Source organism: Archocentrus centrarchus, chromosome 4 (genome assembly GCF_007364275.1).
Source record: "Archocentrus centrarchus isolate MPI-CPG fArcCen1 chromosome 4, fArcCen1, whole genome shotgun sequence".
Lineage (NCBI taxonomy): Eukaryota > Metazoa > Chordata > Actinopteri > Cichliformes > Cichlidae > Archocentrus > Archocentrus centrarchus.
Genome location: NC_044349.1, coordinates 13,917,576 through 13,937,395, shown reverse-complemented (window position 1 = coordinate 13,937,395; position 19,820 = coordinate 13,917,576). Strand labels below are relative to the sequence as shown.

The 19,820-nt window shown below is 38.0% G+C and overlaps 1 protein-coding gene across 1 annotated transcript; it reads left to right on the top strand.

Annotated features, from left to right (window-relative positions):
- Positions 1 to 1,314: 1,314 nt before the first annotated feature.
- LOC115779117 (FYN-binding protein 1) lies at positions 1,315 to 18,593 on the top strand. Its single transcript, XM_030727605.1, has 16 exons — positions 1,315 to 1,424; positions 7,101 to 7,713; positions 8,236 to 8,338; positions 8,901 to 8,956; positions 9,107 to 9,144; positions 9,489 to 9,523; positions 9,999 to 10,080; positions 10,189 to 10,351; positions 12,432 to 12,579; positions 12,703 to 12,719; positions 13,051 to 13,111; positions 13,266 to 13,308; positions 13,472 to 13,634; positions 16,281 to 16,314; positions 17,168 to 17,205; positions 17,310 to 18,593. Exons 1-16 carry the CDS (start codon positions 1,422 to 1,424, stop codon positions 17,345 to 17,347), a joined length of 1,635 nt encoding a protein of 544 aa, XP_030583465.1. The 5' UTR covers positions 1,315 to 1,421; the 3' UTR covers positions 17,348 to 18,593.
- The last annotated feature ends 1,227 nt before the right edge of the window (positions 18,594 to 19,820 follow it).

Sequence of the window (19,820 nt, the reverse complement as noted above, 5' to 3'; positions counted from 1 at the left end):
TTAAAATTTGCTCTTTTGTGTTTAAAAAGAAACCAGGAAACCAACCAATTTAAATGAACTCTACCAATTCTGCCAAGAAGAGTGGGCAAATATTCAGCCAGAATTATCCCAGAAGCTTGTTAATGGTATCAAAAGTGTCTGGTGGGGGTGCAACATGCTAAGGAACATTTAACCAAATATTAGGGGAGTGTGTATACATTTGACCCTGTCTGGATTAGAGAAAAGCCAAGATAAATTCAAACCGCTACACCCAATTCTTGTTTTTTAAAGTCATTAAAGATGTATGCTGTACAATCATCCACCCTGGAAAAAGAAGAGTTCAAAGAGCCCAAAATCACCCTGATATTCATGTCCATTATGAGTGTATATAAACTTCTTACCATAACTATATAGAGGTAATGACAGTAGCATCAAGACTGAGTTCATGCTCTTGGAGTTCAACATGGCAACAGCAAAAAATAATAACAATAACAATATCGTAAACAGAAAATAAACTATACAATTTTAATATTACAGTAACCTTTAAATTTGTGCGAGACCAGACTGACATGTCTAAACATATAATTGTGCTGCTTTCAAAGGAAACTGGAAAATTTAAACAGTGAATTCTGTCAGTTCATTCATTCAGTCAGTCAGCAGTCCATAAATTGCAAAGTAGCAAAGAAGCCGATGTTAATCATTTACTTTGTCCTATTTTTACAAGCAGGACTGTTTGAACAGAACTGTTTCAACTTTTGGTTTCTGAATTTTGTTTATATCCAGTGAACTACAACTTAACTTTGTTTACTTTGTTTTTTTTTTCTGGCTGGCTCACGCAATGCTGAGTTTTTGGTGGGAAGTCTAATTCTACTAAATGTAAAATCTTTATAGGAAACTTGTGACCTGCTCAGATTTTGACTATGAGACAACAGCTGACTGCATCAGGTGTACAAGATGAATAAATTGCATAACATATGACGAAAACCCCTATTCTTATTTCACTTCTTTTGTCCTTTTTAACTTTGCCTCATTTTGTCTAAATTAAGTTATTATATATTAATTAGCTTATCTTTATTGCATGCACTCACACGCATAATAAAGTCCAAAGAGTAAATTATTAAAAGCAGACAGTGAGATTAACTCTTGCATGTTTTGCGTGCATGCGTGCGTGCATGCATATTATCATACACATTACGAAAAAGATGACCTTTCAGGAAGAAATGAAACAAAGTGGTGCGCCTAATATTTCTGTACTTATTCACATGTTGTGTCACTATAAGTCACCCTCTTGCCCACACTGAAGTTCAGAGCATTTCCTCATTTGCAGTAAGTTCAGTGTAGATGTGAGTGCAGCAGCACGCACAGCTACATCAGCCTGGATACTGAGTTAATGTTGGACATGGAGCACTTTGACCATCAGTAAACTATCACTGAAGGAAATCATGGTAAGACATTCCTGCTTGTGACATTACTGTTTATTATTTCTTTGAATGTATCGATAAATGGAATAATTAGGAAGTCTTCAGCTGAACCTTGCACCTTTCTCTTCATGTGCTGTGTGTTTAGCTTTGGCCATTTCCTCCTGACCACCAAGGGCTCTGTGAATAACTTGATTTTTTTTGTAGAAGGAACCTCAGGAGGTTTTATTGTTACACTGCAGGTCTAACCTCAGTTTCCTTCTGTCCTCTCACTATAATAGATGTAATTTTATAATTGGACCATCTTTTAAAACTTTCGACCTGGTTTGTGCGCCAACTCACATTTTGAAAGAAAGCATTCACAAATCCTGATCAGTACGGTCAGGTGCATCTGTTCTAAATTCAGTGTTTTGGGATCAGTTTAAAAGGGGAGAAAATGGAAGCTGGAAGAGGGAAAAAGAAATATTCATGGTCAAGTTGATGAAAGCAAGTTTTATTACATGGCTATTGCCGGTTAATGATTCACAGTGTGACTCATTTCTACCTGTTTCATAAGTTATCCAAATGTTAGGTGTTTAAAGGCTTTTGCGATGCAGAAAAAGGTTGCAGAAAAGGTTATCTGAACTGTTTTAGGAAAGGATCCTATTTTTCCTCCAGAGTCCCTGTTTGTTTTTTTAATCTTAAGTAGGGTGTATTAACCTTTGAGGCTCTGATTCTGCAGGTTAGTGTTTTTTTGGGTGACTGACAAGCTGAACTGTGATAGATAAATAATGAGTTTCACTGATTAATGGTGTGGCCCTAAGACTGGTGGACATCATTAGAGAAGGCAGTATTCATAAAAAAGAAAAAATGTCTTTAATACTAAGCAAAGTTATCCATAAAAATAAGATTTGCAGTCATATTTTTTTTTAACTCTGTTTGTAACTCAGTTCTGTGTTACAGCAGTAATGTTTTTTATATGGCCTTCAGTGTAGCACACCTGCACATACAGTCTGTGGTTTTAGAATCATCTGAGTTAACTGTGTCAGCATGATGTCTCACTGCTGGTCTGCAGCAGGCACTCGCTGACTGAAACTGTGCGAGCGTGAATGCGTGAGTGTTGTTGTGGTGTGGAGGGAAATTTTTTGCCTGCTTCCTTTGTTCCCTGTAATGACAGCACCGCCGCCACCCCCGAGCTGCGAGCAGAGCTTGCATCTTATTGGTGCAGGGGTGACGGAAGGATGCGTTTCTATGGTAACCAGCACAAGATGCTGGCTGTGGTAAGGAGGTTTGTGGTTGTACGCACTTCCTGCTCTTTGGCTACTTTTTGACTTTTTCGCAGCTAAGTGCCACTAAGAGATGGTGGAATTTGTTTATTGTTTTTATTTTGTCAGCAGCTGAGATATTCATTCGTCATGTTTCACAGCTTCCCTTTTGATTGCATCTCCCTCACGGTTCTTTTGATGATCAGCCAGCCAGGTCTCAGAAACATTTTGCTGACACTGCCTGATAAATTTCAACTAAACCACTGCCATTATTTCCAGTTCTAGTATCCAGCACTGCTCAACCTTTGTTTGTTCTCTTGATTTACTTAGCAAGATGAGGCATTCAAACCCTAAATAATGTACAAGTAAATGTATAAAAATATCTTCACAGACATGTTTTTGTTTTTGTTTTGTTTTTGAAATAACATGACTAAATATAAGAATGCTGGTCTCTTGTGATTCGAATTTGCTTATGTGTTTGCTTAAATAATGCATATAAATGTATTATTCTGTCCATTTTCATCTGCAGTCCTTTAGAAATATTCAAATGCAATGGATGGTTAGTTAAAAATTACATGCAATTCATGACATCCAATAAGATAGCAAGCAGCCTAGCAGCAGTGTGCTGTGTTCACTGATCAGTCAGGAAATGTCTAAAAAGTTAAGAGATCTCAATGGTGCTCAATCACCAACAGAAAGCAAAACACTCTGATGCACAGATGAATGCTAGTAACACAGAAACCTGGAGGATCACAGGTGCAAACATCTCTGTCATTAAAGTGCTTTCCTACAAGTCATGTGACTGTTTTTATGAGCTCTGACTTGCCTAGTGTTGCCATAATTTGCTTTGAATCACCAATATATAAAAGAAAACATTTGGAGGCATGGCAACCCTTTGAAAAGGCTGCCCATACTTTAACCCCTTGGCTCTTCCATAACTTGACTTAAGCCATGCTGCACCTCTACTTGAAACATGAACATCTTGCACAAAAAGGCAAACAAAAGCATCAAAAATGCTGAAGGCAGCCTGAGTGGGTGGGATTGTTCTATAAGGGCCCTTTCGCATAGAAAATGGCATGTAAGCAAGGAAGTAAGCGGCTCTGTGGTGTAGAGGGTAACACATTTGCCTTATACACAGACGATTCCAAGTTCAAGACCAGAGAGAGACAGAAACCCAGCCTCAGAAGTTGTGAACTAGTGTGCTCCTAGTGCTGGTCGCAAGACTGAATAAATGGGAGGGCTAGCTACATCTTCTGTGGGCATCCCTTAAAATAAGGAAACAGCCTGAAATACCTCATAAAATGTATCCATATAGCACTTCTCAAGATAAGAAACGAGCCATGCAAAATGAACTGCGCTCTTCTCTGAAACCCATTCTTTTCTATGGCTTGCATCGCAAAATAGTGGTTTCACACTGCTTTGCACAGCACAAGCCCGCTGCCCAGGGTGTACTTGCATGAACTATAGTCAAAGTTCACTCTTTGCCCACAGTGTGATAGAAATGCACTGCTGCTAGCTGGATCAGGTGACCCTGAACTATCCCTTTTGTTATACTGCAATGAGAAAACTGCTGGGGGCGTCCCATGATGCACTAAGTGTTTCTTCTTCACTCACCTCTTTATCATTCTCCATGTATTTACTGTCACATTAATTATTTGTAATTCATTTTAAACTCTGGCTATTTATAGTGTGTCTCTTGTCCTGTCTGCCTCCCTGAGCCTGGTTCTGCCAGAGGTTCCTTCCTCTTAAAAGGGTGTTTTTCCTTCTCACTGTCGCCAAGTGCTTGCTCATAGGGGATCATCTGATTGTTGGGGATTCTCTCTAATATTGTAGGATCCATACCCTACAATACAACGCATCTTGAGGTGTCCATTGTTGTGATTTGGTGCTATATAATTAAAACTGAATTGATCTGAAACTGAAACTGAATTAAAGACAACCAAAAGTCAGCTGAAGTTAGAACTGGTCAGCTCAGCAACATTAAACAGCCCAAAAGACCACAGAAGACAATTAAAGTGCATGATGACAGAATTATTTCCACAATTAGGAAAAACAACTTCACAACATCTAACCAAGCATATTCCTGAGTATGAATCGTCCACTTTTTATTTTATTTTTGTTGTCTTAGCCAATTAACAAAATTGATTTAATGATTAGTTCACAAAGCACACAATTAACTTGAAAAGTTACATGTCTGTAATCTCTCAGATCTCCAAAACAGACATTCATAGTTGTCTGTTCTGCAGATCTTGAGATACAGTTTCCAAGTAGAAGTCAGCAGCTGCCTTCTACACTCCCTTACTTAGTGAAGGTGTCATTCAGGACATCACATCCTGTGTTTGTAGCCCTAAATGACTGATTAATACTTGCTAGTACGTCAGTGTAATAAGAACTGCCCAAAATAACATAAAAACAACTTCAATGAAAATTATTTGAAAGCTTACTTTTTAAACCATTAACATACGTTTATGACCTTCACTGCAGTTAGCCACATAGGAGTGATCAATATGTCTTAGCTTTACTTTTCATAAACAGTCTACATCCAGCTTGCCAGAGAACGTGAAATATGTTCTATCCTGGACTGAGCTGAATGAAGTGATTCAGAAAAGTGAGTGCACTTTCCTCAGAAAATGGACAAGAGTGAACTTTTACATCCATACATCCTCAGCAGGTCATGTGAGGCCATGTGCCCTGCTGGCTGTGCGTCATACAAGACTGAGAAGTAAAGGAGACAGAGCTTTTGCAACAGTGGCCCCCCCAAACTCGGATGCTCTCTCCCACTGAGCCTGAGATCTGTAGACTCGGTGGTCTCTTTTAAAAAGCAGCTGAAAATTCATCTTTTAAACTTGCTTTTGTTTAGTGTTGTGAAGCATTTTGTGATGTTTATCTTGAAAGGTGCCATATAAATAAAATTTTCCTTTACTTACTTACTTAAAATAGCTACAAGACAATTAAACCACCATTAAAGTGACTATAAATAAGGAAAAAAAACAGGATGCCGATATCAGCCTGATCCTTGGCATTGATAGCTTTAAATAACTTTATTTGTATAGCGCTTTTTAAAACACACAGTTACAAAATGCTTCACAGTTCTGATGAAAACATAAATTGAAGAAGTGTACAGTATACAGTCCTACATTTGTTCATCCATACAAACATCTGGTGTGAACTAAAGCCAAGGATATAGCATGTGAAAGATTACGGAAAATCTGGCCAATAAAAATGAGCTTTCAGCACCAACCACGCGTTCAGCCGACCTGATTGGCTGAGGAAGGTTGCTCCAAAGTTGAGGCTCTACAACCTCAAACGCTGGATTTAAAATAACAGAAACAATCCAAATGTCCTGATCCGATGAACTGCTGGAATAAGGCATCAGCAGGTCTGCGATCTAAACAAGAACTTGGCGATTCAGGGCTTTTTGTGTAATGAACTACATTTTAAAATGAATTCTGAATTTCACTGGAAGCCCATGAAGGGACGCAGGAATAGGGGTGATGTGATGGTTTTTGTTAAGAGCTGCTGCATCTGGACCAGCTGAAGGTGGGTTACTAAGGACTTAGGACCATTCAAATAATCAAGATGGGAGACTATTAGAGTGTGTACTAAAAGTTCCAAGTTATTGGATGACACTGGAGGGTTGATTCATGCAATGTTTCTTAGATGGAACAAAACAAGACTGTGTGAGCTTAGAGATGTGAAGTTCAAAATTGAAATGCTTGCTGGAAATGACACCAAGATTTCTAGAGGGCGATTTGATGTCCCCAAAAAGAAGCAAACACAAGAGGTTCAGTTTTGCCAGGGTTGAGACAGCATGTTAATAATAGTAGTAAAGCTCTGAGGTAGGCTGTTAGGCTTAGCAGAAAAGCATTGCTGTTCATCTTCAGCATTATATTATCAGCCAATAATAATCCTGCTGAGATGGCCTGAGGGGAACAGGGTAAACAGAACTGGTCCCAGGTTTGAGCCTTCAGTGCAAATCTTTAGTGACTTATTACTGTCATTAGAAGACACTTTGATTTTGCATATTTCTTGGGTGAGAAAAGACTTTTGGCTCAAGCCTGTGTTTATGACTTTCATCAAAAATTTTGACAAAGCAAAACTGTAAATCACACTTTTATAGAAAGGAAGTTTTTAACACATTTGTGGTGATCTAATTAGTTTTTTATTGACCAGCATCTATTAATAATTACTTCTCACATCTTTTGATTTTTTTCATGTTCAGGGTTCACTGAGAAGTTTCATGTGCTGCAAAGAGAATAATCAGTTCTGTGAACATCAAAACAAACCAGGAAACAGTGTTGTTGCACGCTGCATTCTCACTTTGTAAAGATAGCGTAGGGGTTTTGATATGTGTGTGTGTTTGTGAGCGTGGGGGCATGCCTTGCTCTGCGCTGTGCTGCTAACTTCCTGCTTCACAAGCAGAGCTGCTGCAGTTGAGCTTCTGTTCTCATGTTTTCAGGGGGACAGCGTTGATGTCAAGGCTCTGAGGGCCAAATTCAACAGCAAATCCAGCACCTCGGACACCAGCAGCCGGGACAGTGGCTCACCAAAATCTCCTCGACCTGGATTTGGGAGATCCATTCTTCCAGTGACAGAGAGCGAACTGCCACAGAGACTGTCACCAACAGTTCCTACTCATCTGGCTGGCCCAGGCTTAGTGAGGCTCCCTAGAATAGAGCCAATGGCTGCTTCCATCCCCCCGAGACCTGGTTCTTTCCCTCGACCGCCTCCCTATGCTGGACTCAGAGCGCCCATTCAGCCAGCAGATCCCACCAAAGTCAAGCAGACGGGGGAGATGCTACAGAGCATGATGCTGAGGCATCAGAGACCCCCGGTCCCCCAGGTACCCCGGCCAGGAGCTGGAAGCCCAGCTCCTGTTCCATCACCTGTCTCTACTCCTCTTCCACTCAGACAGCAGCCACGACAGAGGAGCGCGGGGGAAGTGACCCCACTGAGGAGGCCTCTGCCCCCTGAAGGGCCGATGCCTGTGAAACCCAAAAGACCTCCCAGTGTCAACTTGGAGCCATTTCGGAAGCACAAGAAACCTCCTCCTCCTCAAAGGAAGAGTGACCGTAAGTCTTTTAATAAGGTAGGATACCATGATAAGTTGAAAAGACGCAGTAAGTGAAGACCGTCTGAACTTTTGGTGTCTATTGGACCTTGACAGTGGCGAGGAAGAAAGAGAGAAAATGTAAATAAAAATAACAATGGATAACTTCCTTTAAGCTGTTGAGTTTATGTGGATCCGGTGTTCTTCATACTGCCTCGCTGTCACGCTCTCAATCTCAGAATAAGACAAATCCTAACACTGACGGACCTCATTGTGCTTCATCGTTGCCCCAAAATGTGCTAATTATTATATATATATATATTTTTAAAAACTTTACTTATTTAACCCCTTTTAAGAAAGTGTTCAGGAAAAAGCAGAATACTCAAATGGTAAATTCAAACAGAGCCTCTAGTCTCTGTAAAACAGGCAAATGAAGAAAAGAAGAATGTTTCTGCTGTTCATATGACTGTTTTTTTGTGGGATATCTATTTCATTTTGCCATAACTTCTTCATACAAAGACTTTCTCTCTGGTTCTCCTGGTAGCCTCAGCGAACAGAAGGCTGTCTTTACCCACAGTGGTCAATCCTCCAAAACCTCCACAACGGTCTGACAAACCCAACAGACTGCAGCGACAGATTGCCTCTGCGTGAGTATTTGAGTTAACGTAATGACGTTAAGCACTGCAACCTTTTTTTTTTTTTTTTTAACTCCTTATGTAAGAGGCCCAATGCTGGTGTTGCAATGATACCACAAAGGAAACAGTGCGTAACTCCAAGTTTGTTTTTTTAAAAGAAGGATACCGTCAGAAATGTGTGATCATATCACATAATTAGAATGGCGGGACACCTTATTTTCAGCTGTCAAATGACTCAATTTCTGTGTAAATGACATGAAATACAAAGTGAGTGATGCTGATGAATTAAGAAGTACTGTAGGGGTATTACCGCTGCTGCAGAGAGATTAGAAAATATTTATGACTGAGTAAAAAGCAGAGGATTCAGTTGTTGCTTTGTTTCGTGTGTCTCCAAATACACATTTTATATAAACCTGAATATTTTTTAAAGGAGAAATATGCTGACCAGATGATGTTTTAGCAACATTTAAGAGGCACAGTTAAACTTTTGCCTATAAAGCGATGTAATGACACATTTTAGTGAAACCAAGCTGCTGCAGGCCAATGTTGAGGAAAACCTGTTTGTTGATCGCAGGGACCTGGACGAAGAGGAACAGGATCCCTACGATGATATTGGCATTGACAAAAATGGTAAAAATAAACAAAAAACATTTTTCCTTCTCTTCTCTGGCGCATTATATTTTCTGAATTTGACTAAATGCTCATTATTTTCAATATTGTGTTTTCCATGCAAAGACATGCCTTGTTTTCACATTAACCTGTATGTTGTAAACTTTACAGAGAACTGCAGCGATCACAATTCACAGTGTGTCGATGGGGTGAGTAAATAAACACAAAACTGGAAATTTAACAGCATGGATGTCACACAGTATTGAGAAGTCAGAACCAGGTGTCTCATTTTGCAAGAACATGTTGCACATTTCCCTAAATCTGTTAATAGATTAGGTTTCGCTGTTAGACAACACCGGTAAGTCAAAAAAACAAAAAAACGAAACTGCTCTCTTATATTCTTTGATTTAATCTTTGGCAGTCTATAATAGGACATTAATTTATCAGAAATAAATTATCACACTGGGTGGCACGTCACTTTCATCTAATAATCCCGCATATGATGACTTGTCTTTGCTCTTTTCAAGTACAAATAAAAGCTTTTCTCTTGCAGGATGATGATGAGGAGGTATATGAGATGATTGATGAGTAAGTACAGACCTTCTCCCTTCACCATCATACCACCCTGTCTGTATTTAATAAGAGTGTAGCTGCAGCTGCATGAATAGAAGGCTGAATAATGTTTCTGTTACTGCTTCTGTTATTTTTGGACATCCTAAGTACTGAGCGGTGCAGTATCTATGGTACGGTGCAGCAAGTGGCAGTTCAAAGTGTACACTAAAATATCTACACCAATATTTATCATTTACGATAAATGGTAAGAATCATTTCCTGTGATTCAGTGTACAGAACTTCCAGTTACAGCAAAACATTTTGACAGAATTCAGGCAAGAGGTGTTGAAATGTGGGAAGACTGAAATAACTGAAAGGCAGCATTTACGCAAAAAAAAAAAACCAACTTACATAAAATTCTTGTCTACCAGTAAATACACACCAAAATTAATGACATTTAAACACAAATCTGAGTGAGGAACTCTATTAAAGGGTGATTCTTCTCTTATAGGGACCAGGGAGAAGCGAACATGAAAGAAGCATGGAAGCAACAGGAGAAGAAAAAAATGAATGAGCTGAGGAAGAAATTTCAGGTAACTACGCGAAGAAGAAAACATGACTTTTAGGTTATCCTGAATGAGTTTCTTTGCAGGTACTGCCTCATCGCCTCATTTGTGTAAACATTATGTGTGCGTCTGCAGTTGCTAGGCGAGATAGAGGTTATTCACACAGCCAAAGTCCGCCGCGACTGGAATGGGGAAGGGACACTGGACCTGAGCGTGCACCAGGGAGACAGTGTGGAGATCCTCCGTGTGACGGATACCCCAGGAGGCAAATGGCTGGCCCGCTCTATGAATGGAAACTGTAAGTTTGCATTTCAATCGTGTATAGAAAACCTTCCTGTAAATTCATTTGTACCGATATCAAAATAAAAGCAAAATAAACAAAGTAGAAACTTCTTTAATACAGAGACAAGTCAAAGTTTTCCACCTGAAACACTGGTTGCTGTCATTGTGGTGATATTCTGAGTGGCTGCGGTTCAGGAGATAGTGTAGGGCGTCGTCAGGCTGGTGGTTTGATCACCAGCTCCTCCAGTCTGCACAGCAATGCATCTTGGTGCAAGATACTGAACCCTGATGCATTCACTGGAGTGTGAGTGTGTATGTGAACATAATAGGCATAGAGTAAAGCGCTGCAAGAATGTATCTGTGTGACTGGGTGAATAAGCCTTGTAGAGAGCACTTTCAGTAATGAGTGAGTCGAAGAACGTTATATATTTACCATTCTGCCTGTCTGTGAGGTCTGTGCAGCTTAACCTGCTATAAATATCCATACAAAAACAAAACTTAGATTCTGAGGTCCCTCCACTGTAAGTTGCCTTTTTTTATATATATTAAAAGATACAAATAAATAGAATAATTTGAGAAATAGAATAACTTGTGATGCATCTGCGCATTTGAGACTCTTAGCCTCGGTCTAGCATGTCATAGCAAGAATAAAGGGAAAAGTTCCACTGAAAACACAGCTACAATGTAGACAAAAAGGCTTAATACAAAATTGTTTCACTGAGAAGTATTTTGACTCTTGTTAGTGTGACAGCACTTTAGAACATTGTTGTGTAGGCAACTTAAAAGAGATTTTTGTCATTACCTCTGCACTGAGTTATTTAACAGTGGTTAAACTCTCATACCGAACTGAGAAACTGCTTCCTGTTCTAATGTTAGAAATGCACATTGTAGTATAAATATACACTAATTGGTCACTTTATTAGATCACTGGATCCCCTTTTGCCATCAGAACTGCCTTAATTCTTTGTATAAATTCTTTGTATAAATTGTATAAATTCTTTGTATACATTTGTATAAATTCAGAAATTTTGGTCCATTTAGACCATTTGGTTGATCTGATAGCAACTGCATCACACAGCTGATGCAGATTTGTCAGCTGTGCATCCATGATGTTTCCCATTCCACCACATCCCAAATGGCCTCTGAAAACTGTTGACTCTGGAGGCCATTTGAGTGCAGTGAATTCACTGTCATGTTCAAGAAGCCAGTTTGTGATGATCGGAGCTTTGTCACATGACATGTTATCCTACTAGAAGCAGACAGTAGAAAATGGGTTCACTGTGGTCATAAATGGATGGACATGTTTAGCAACAATACTCAGGTAGACAGTGGTGTTTAAACGATGTTCAGTTGGTACTGAAGGGCCTAAAGTGTGCCCCACACTAACACACAACCTTCAGCAACCTGAATAATTGACACAAGGCAGGATGGATCCATGGTTTCATGTTGTTTAAGAATGTGGCAGCAGAAAGCGAGATTCAGCATCAGACTGGACATTTTTCCAGTCTTCTTTTATCTAATTTTGATGAGCCCATGTGAATTGTAGCCTCAGTTTCCTGTTCTTAGTTGACAGGCAAATAGTGTGGTCTTCTGCTGCTGTAGCCCATCTGCTTCAAGGTTTGATGTGTTGTGTGTTCAGAGATGCTCTTCTACATACACTGCTTGTAACATGTGGGTATGTGAATTACTGTTGCCTTCAGTTTGAAGCAGTCTGGCCATTCTCCACTGACCTCTGGAAACAACATTGTTGCTCAGAGAACTGCTATTCATTGGATATCTTTTGTTTGTTTGTTTGTTTTTATTTATTTTTTTGTTTTGTTTTGTTTTCTGTAATGTAATTCAGAGATGTTTGTGTGGGAAAATCCTAGTAGATCATCAGTTTCTGAAATACTCAGACCAGTCCATCTGGCTCCAATATTGATATCACATTCAAAGTCATTAAGATTATGTGCTATGGCTATTTAATATTAATGTACTTTGTAGATTGTTGTTCTGAGTATTAGATGATTGTATGTTGTTAATATGCAACACATGATCATGTGTTGTGTCACAATAAAGTCACAGTCTTTTAATTTTGTTGTTGCACTTTCTTGCAGATGGATACATCAGCAACTCATGTGTGGATATTGACTATGAAGCAGTGAAGATTAAACACGGGTACAAAAGATCAAACCCATCAGGGTTACCCCCACCACCCCCAGACCCACCACAGCTCTCAAATATGGAGTCCAACAACAGAGACAGGTGCAGGATAAAAGATTGCTAATTCTGCTGTAACTTCACATCTGTTTGGTTGAATTTCATTTTCAGTTTTACACATATCTCTTCCAACTAACCCCTTATTTATGTGTTTCCTCTAACCTGCAGCATGCTTGAAGATGATGGTAAGTGGTAACACACCACAATGAAATGCAAGTAATGATCTATACCAAATTAAAATAATATAAAAATACAATATGACCAAGGATTTGTAGCCATACACCACCTACTATTGCTATAGAGACAAATACAAGGATGCATTAGTTGTCTAATTTTTATTTTCCAGAACATTGCATGATTTGAGCTACTTGGCATGCTTAAAGTATGCTTTGTGATATTGTACTATTTTATTTTCTTCATAAGCTTATAATATAATAATATTAATGCTTGTTACTTACAATGCAGAAAAAGATCATTTTAGTTTTTGTTTTATGATAGTTTTTATTTGGTCCTTAGATGACTATGATGATGTTCAACCAATAACTGAAGAGTTCCCACCCCCGCCACCTGAAATCAGGTATCAGTTAACATCCAATTAGCTTGAAGAAAGGTCGAGATATTGACAACTAAATACATGTGCATTATCATCATAATGTGATAATTTGTGATAATAAATATAAATGTAATAAATGTATTTGTGAATAAATGTGATACCATAATATACTTTTCAGCATAGACCCCAAAGTGGAGAAGGATCTAAAAAAAAAATTTAAGGTAAACCTTTTTAAAATACCTCACATCTGAATATTTAGGTCAATGGATAAAGCAGAGTGTCATCTGCATAGCACTGAAATCAGTTATTTACACTGTTTTATTCATATAATGAGATTCATCCTTTCCATGTAAGATTTTTTATTTTAATGTGGCTGTTTTCCAGTATGATGGACCAATCAAAGTGCTACACACCATGATGGTGAATCCTAACTCCATCATAAAGAAACCAGGAGCAAAAGATCTGCCTGTGACACAAGGAGAGCTCTTGGATGTCATCCAACTCACCAACAACAAGAAAGCTCTGTGTCGCAACAGATTTGGGAAATGTACGTAAAAACCAGCATCCCATTCATTCATGTTACTTGATCTGCAGCATTTAATTTGTCAGCAGTTTGTTCATTTTAGAAAATAGAAAGTACTGTGGGAATTTGTTTTTAAATATAGGAGTCATAAGCTTTTGTTTTTGTCCTCATATTTGTTGCATTACAACCTCAAAACAAAATATTGCAATGATTATCAACTGTTCCCTCACAGTTAGAAGGTTGGGGTTCAAATCCACCCCACATAAACTATTCCTTTATTTCTTGTAAAAGTAGAGAGAGGGTGTCATTAATGTATCAGTGTTTCAGTTTATTAGTTTATTGTTTGTAATTATTCTGGAATTACACCTTGTTTGGTAAAAGCAGAGTATTGATCAGCCTAAAATTTCTGACCTGCCAGTGCTTGATGAAAAATCAGGCAATTGATGTTATTCCAGTTTATGACGTACATACTTTCATGTACTGTAAAACTTGAGAAATTTCAGTAAAACACAAAACCTCATTGTGACACAGAAAAAAGTCAAGGGATCAAAGTAACAAGAATTTACTCCGTTATAAGCCTTTTGAAACCTTTGTCAGGCACAGTGTAAAACCTTTTCATCTCAAAATTGAAGAGATGTACCAGATTTAACTTTAAAAGCCAATTTCCATTTGCTGTCTATGAGCAGGTACACAAAATGCTAATACAACTAAAGCAACTAATAATAGAAAATGTAAACAAATAGTAAATAAACTGAAATCTGTCATAATTACATATGTAAACCACTAGGGTCACAGATGGCATTTCGATAATTGTACAGTTTCATGGCCAAGTGAGACCTGCACAGTGTGACAGTATAATTTTTATTTTAGCAGGGAATTGCATTTTCCTTTCTTATTCTTTTTCAATAGTAGATGAGCTTTGTGTTTTATTAAGCTTTGATAACAGGGGGGCCTTTTTAATTCCTTTGTTTCTGTCATCCAATCTCCAATTCATGGCTCCAATGTCAGTTTGTGTATATATCCTCCATTGGGACAAAGACACATTTTTTGCAGTTTTGCCTCTGGACACCACCTCAGTGGACTGTAAATCAATCAATATGTGATTAAAGTTCAGACTTTCAGCTTTAATTTGAGGGGTTTTTCAAAAATTTAGCATGAACTGCTTAAGGATTGCAGCCATTTTTATAAATAGTGCCCCCATTTTCAGATGTTCAAAATTAATGGCACAACTGACTGAAAAATAGTTTCATCATCGTTAGGCTGAAAACTCAACTAAACTTATCAGAGAGATAACAAAAAAGTTAGGAGTGGCCAAATCAACAATCTGATTCATTCTGATTCAGAAGAAATGCACTGAACAGCCCAGCAACACCAAAAGGCCTGAAACACCACAGGAGACAACTAAAGTGCATACTACAGAATTATTTCCATGGTTAATAAAACCAGCTTCACAACATCTAACCAAGTACAGTTCTGTAAAAAAGTCTTTGGACAGATGGAACCAAGGTTAACTTGTACCAAAATGATGGGAAAAGAAAAGTATGGAGAAGGAGAGAAATAGCTAGTGAGCCAAAGCATACCACATCACCTGTCAAACATGATGGAGACAGTGTTATGATATGGGCATATATGACTGCCAGTAGAACTGGGCCACTAGTGTTTATTGATGTGACTGCTGATAGAAGTAGCAGAATGAATTGTGAAGTGTGCAGGGCTATACTCTGCTCAGACTCAGACAAATGTTGCACAACTGATCAGAGCTTCACAGTGCAAATAGATAATGACCCAAAGCAAACTTCAGAAGCAACCCAAGAGTTTCTCAAGCCAATATGAAATGCAGTATTCCTCAGTGGCCAAGCCAGTCACATGGCACCTGGGTGGCTCAGTAGTGGAGCAGGCGAGCACATACATATGTTGCACTGCGGTGCAGGTGGCACAGGTTCAAGTCCCAGCCTGTCTGTCTGTTTGTCCACGTGTCTTCCCCTGTTTCCTGTCTATCCACTAATAGAAAGGTTTTTGTGGCCAAAAAAAAAAAAGGCAGTCACATGATCTCAACCCAACAGAGCAGGTTTCCTATTAATAAATACAAAACTGAGAGATGCAGAGAGACCCACAATACAATATCCAGCGATCTCTGGAGCTTGAAAAAAGGGCCAGTCTTCAAGAAACAACTGCTTTTTGTTTCTTGAAGACATTTCACCTCTTATCCAAAGGCTTCTTCAGTTCTTAAGCCAAAAGGTGGAGAGACCCAGGTATTTAAACCCCAGTGGGCATAGTCCCCTGATGTGACCCACTATTGTTCATGTGCATAATCACATGCCCCAAGGTGTGAAAGGAGGAGTGGGTCGTTACAATCAATGGTTTTGAGTGAAACCAATTTGGGGCCATTGTATCAAGTGAACTATTGAGGTAACCCCCATTCACACCTTTGTTCAGGTGTTCAGACACTAAGGAGGCTGAACAAATAAATGCCAAAATATGAATGACCTCAAAACAAATAATCATGGAAGCAAATAACAAAACTGAAAACCTACAGACCTTAACAGATATTTTTTTCAATTGCAATGATTGATATTTATCAGACAAAAATTATATGAATATTTTGTTGTTTCAGATGATGATGTAATAAAATAGGGAGAATTTTAATCTGTGCTGTCTCCTGTTTCACAGATGGCTACGTGTCCAGATCTCTTCTTCTTCAAATGTAAGTGAAAGCTTCTTATTTCATGTGACTCATGCAACCAATAGAACGACTTAAATTTACTGCCTTTACCCTGTGACGAAGAAATGAATCAGGCCTTTTTTAAATGTGTGTTATCTTAAGATTGTAAATATAAAGCATTGTGCATGAAAAGTTTGCAGTATATGGGTCACTAATTTGCATATTTTTGTGTCCGGGTGCATAACACAAAAATCAGTTTAAAATAATTCATTCAATTCATGACTTGTAGGAGTTTATTTTATAAACCAACATCTTTTAATTTAAGCTAAGACAGTTTTAGAGTTTTAAATAGCATTCATTTAATTACATTTCTTGCACTCTTTTCACAACTTACAGTTTTTGGTTTTTTTAACCAAAATTATTTGTTAAAACAATGTTTTAGTGTTCAAATGTGTTCCCTTCATTTAATTGTTTTTTGTTTTGTTTTGTTTTGTTTTGTTTTGTTTGTTTTACCAGAAATTCACATGAAAATTAAAACGATATCATTATACTAAATCACATCATTCTGTTATTAAGCAAGACCCAATATACATTATAAGGGACAGAAGATTTTTTAAAAATGACAATTTTGAAGAAAAAGACAATCTGATGTAACATGTTTCTTCAACATTTGATTTATCAAAAAATAAAAAAATGCTCTAAATATCAAAACCTTGTTTTTTTCTGGGTCTTGGAAGAACATGAATATAACGATAATGTATTCTTAAACAGAAATGGTGGACTCAGATAAAAATATGCATGTCACAGCACTGGCCCCTGAAGTGCTGGTCGGTCATGAAATCCAATATAAGAAACTTGGTGTCCTGGTTTTAAAAAAATAAATTTTCTTTTGCAGGGAGCAAGATATTTATGATGATGTTGACTATGCAGATGGTGAGTTTCAGTTTCTCTAATAAAATACGATCAGACTAAACAACTTGAAATGCTCATTCATGGTCTGTTTTTAACTTTTTTACTCTTTTTTGGCTTTGTTTCAGATGTCTACGACAACGATTCTCTGCAAAATGATTATTAAAACAGGTCAAACTAAACATACAAGAGAGAAAAAGAAACAAACGGCTACATTTTTTGAGCTCTTTCAAACTTTGAAAATCAAGTAAAGACAGAATCCTTGTGGATACAGATGCTTTATTCAATTTCACGAACTGCAGAAATGTGTTGAAAATTCACAGATTTGTGGAGTTTTTGCAGCTTTTTCGTGCTTTACAGATGTGAAGATGTGCATTTCTTTCCAGCTCTCAAACAAACTAAGCTTTGTAAAAGTTCAAACTGAGTTCAACTGTGTAACTATGCAAACTGACAAAATCAACTATTTTACATATGAATATAATAATTTATAATTACTTGTTTTTCATCCAGAAAAGGTCACACACAATAGGACTGTGTAAACAAACTTGTTTTGAAAGCCTACACTCACCGGCTACTTTATCACCCATTCAGCTGGTCGTTAATATCTGATCACATGATCACTAAATGCTCATTGCATTTAGGGCACGTAGAGATGATCCAGCCAACCTGCTGAAGTTCAAACTGAGAACCAGAATGGGGAAGAAAGGGGATTTAAGAGAATTTCAAAGTGGCATTCAGAAACTGCTGATCTATTTTCTCACACACCCATCTCTAGGGTTCCGCTCTAAGGTGTAAAAGAGAAACTATCCAATGAGCAGCAGTTCTCCGAGCAAAAATGGCTTGTTGATTCCAAAGCTCAGAGGAAAATGGCCAGACTGCTTTGAGCTGAAGGCAACAGTAACTCAAATAATCACTTGTTACAAACAGCGAATGCAGAAGAGTGTCTCTGAATACACAACATGTTGAACCTTGAAGCAGATGGGCTACAGCAGCAGAAGACCACACTGGTTGCTACTCCTATCAGCTAAGAACTGATGCTAGAATTAGCATGAGCTGACTAAAACTGGGCAATATTGTTACCTACTTTGATGAGTGTTTCCCACTTTATGGATGCGCAGCCGACAAATCTGTTGCAACTGTGGGATGCTGTCATGTCAAAATGGACTAAAATCTCTGAGGAATGTTTCCAGTACCTTGTTGAATCTGTGCCGTGAAGAGTTAAGACATTTCTGAAGGAAACAAGGGGAGCAACTCAATATTAGCGGTGTACCTAATAAAGTGGCCAGTGAGTGTAAGTATATACAGATGTGCCATTTGCTGAGGGTTAACAAACCCATTATTTCATTGTTTGTCAAACTGCATGTATAGAAAATAAATACACTATTACTGCTGATGTGTGTATTTTTGACCCTCTGAGATAATTTAAATAAAATCATTTTTATCTGATGATTGAGTCCAAGTATTATTATTTTTTTAATAACCAGAGAAAATGTTTCATTGTGTTTAGTTAAATGGGAGGTAAAGAGCCCTGCCACTGTGACAAAGTTCATTTTTTATAAAGGTCACTGAGCAGTTTGCCATCACCAGAGTGAGGACAGTTACACATTATCTGTCTGGGCAGGTTTACATCAAAGCTGAAACAATACTGTGAGTTTATTTGGGCCTTAAAAACATGGGAAACAAATTTATGGCTCCTTCACAACAGTTCTGGATCCTAAAATATTGTGCCCTTAGTTCTGATGCATATGAGCACACAAAATGTCAGTGCTACAGTTCTGTTGGAAGAAAATTTTATATACATGCAGCACAAGGTTTAACAGAGGCAGTATTCTTCCCTCACACTGTGGGTCATGATCTACTTCTCTTTCTCCTGTTAATCATTGTGATAGAGGCTGGGTTCAGCCCATCAAACCTTGTTGCGCAACTCCACTAGTTTCTTCTTTTCTATTGTAAACTGTAACCTTGATTTTGCTTCTGTTTCCATCTTGTGGTGAAACTTTTCACCTACATCCTGCACAGCAAGACACTGTCTTTGTTTCAACCAGAGGGTTGAAAACACAGACACAGACACAGACATAAAATGATATCCAGACTGTCCAAATTCTCACAGTCTGGGCATTATTTTATGTATTCAAATACTTTTACCTTTACCTTTATTTTTTACTTCCATCACATATTTCATGTACCATAAGTTCAGATACAATTAAATGTAAAATTGTTATTGTTGTTGTTGTCGTTGTTGTTGTTTAAGTCACGTAGACATACAAGCAAATTCCTCCTCGCGTTCGTTGCGTTGGCAAATTTGACCAATTTGGCAAAGATTTAAACTGAAACTGTTATTATTCTCCAATTATTTATAAACAATTATTATATACCTGTCATAAAAACAAGAAAACACAAATATTTTAGAAATCTGTTGTATTTTTTTTTTTTTAAAACTTGTTTAAAAAATCGTATTGTTATTTGTTAGACAAATAAGTTAAATGAAATGCCCGCACCTGGTCAAGACAAGATTGTTGATGCGTCACGTTGCCTGATGAGGGCAGCAGGAAACAATGCTGCACTGAATTAGCGGGCAACGAAGAAGAAGCTCGTCGGTCTGCTTCAGTGCTTCCTGTTTCAAAGTCCCGCTGAGAGGA

Coding starts and splice junctions, on each gene's coding strand:
- LOC115779117 (XM_030727605.1), top strand. Junction 7,714..8,235: donor TCCTCAAAGGAAGAGTGACC/GTAAGTCTTTTA, acceptor TTCTCCTGGTAG/CCTCAGCGAACAGAAGGCTG. Junction 10,352..12,431: donor CCGCTCTATGAATGGAAACT/GTAAGTTTGCAT, acceptor ACTTTCTTGCAG/ATGGATACATCAGCAACTCA.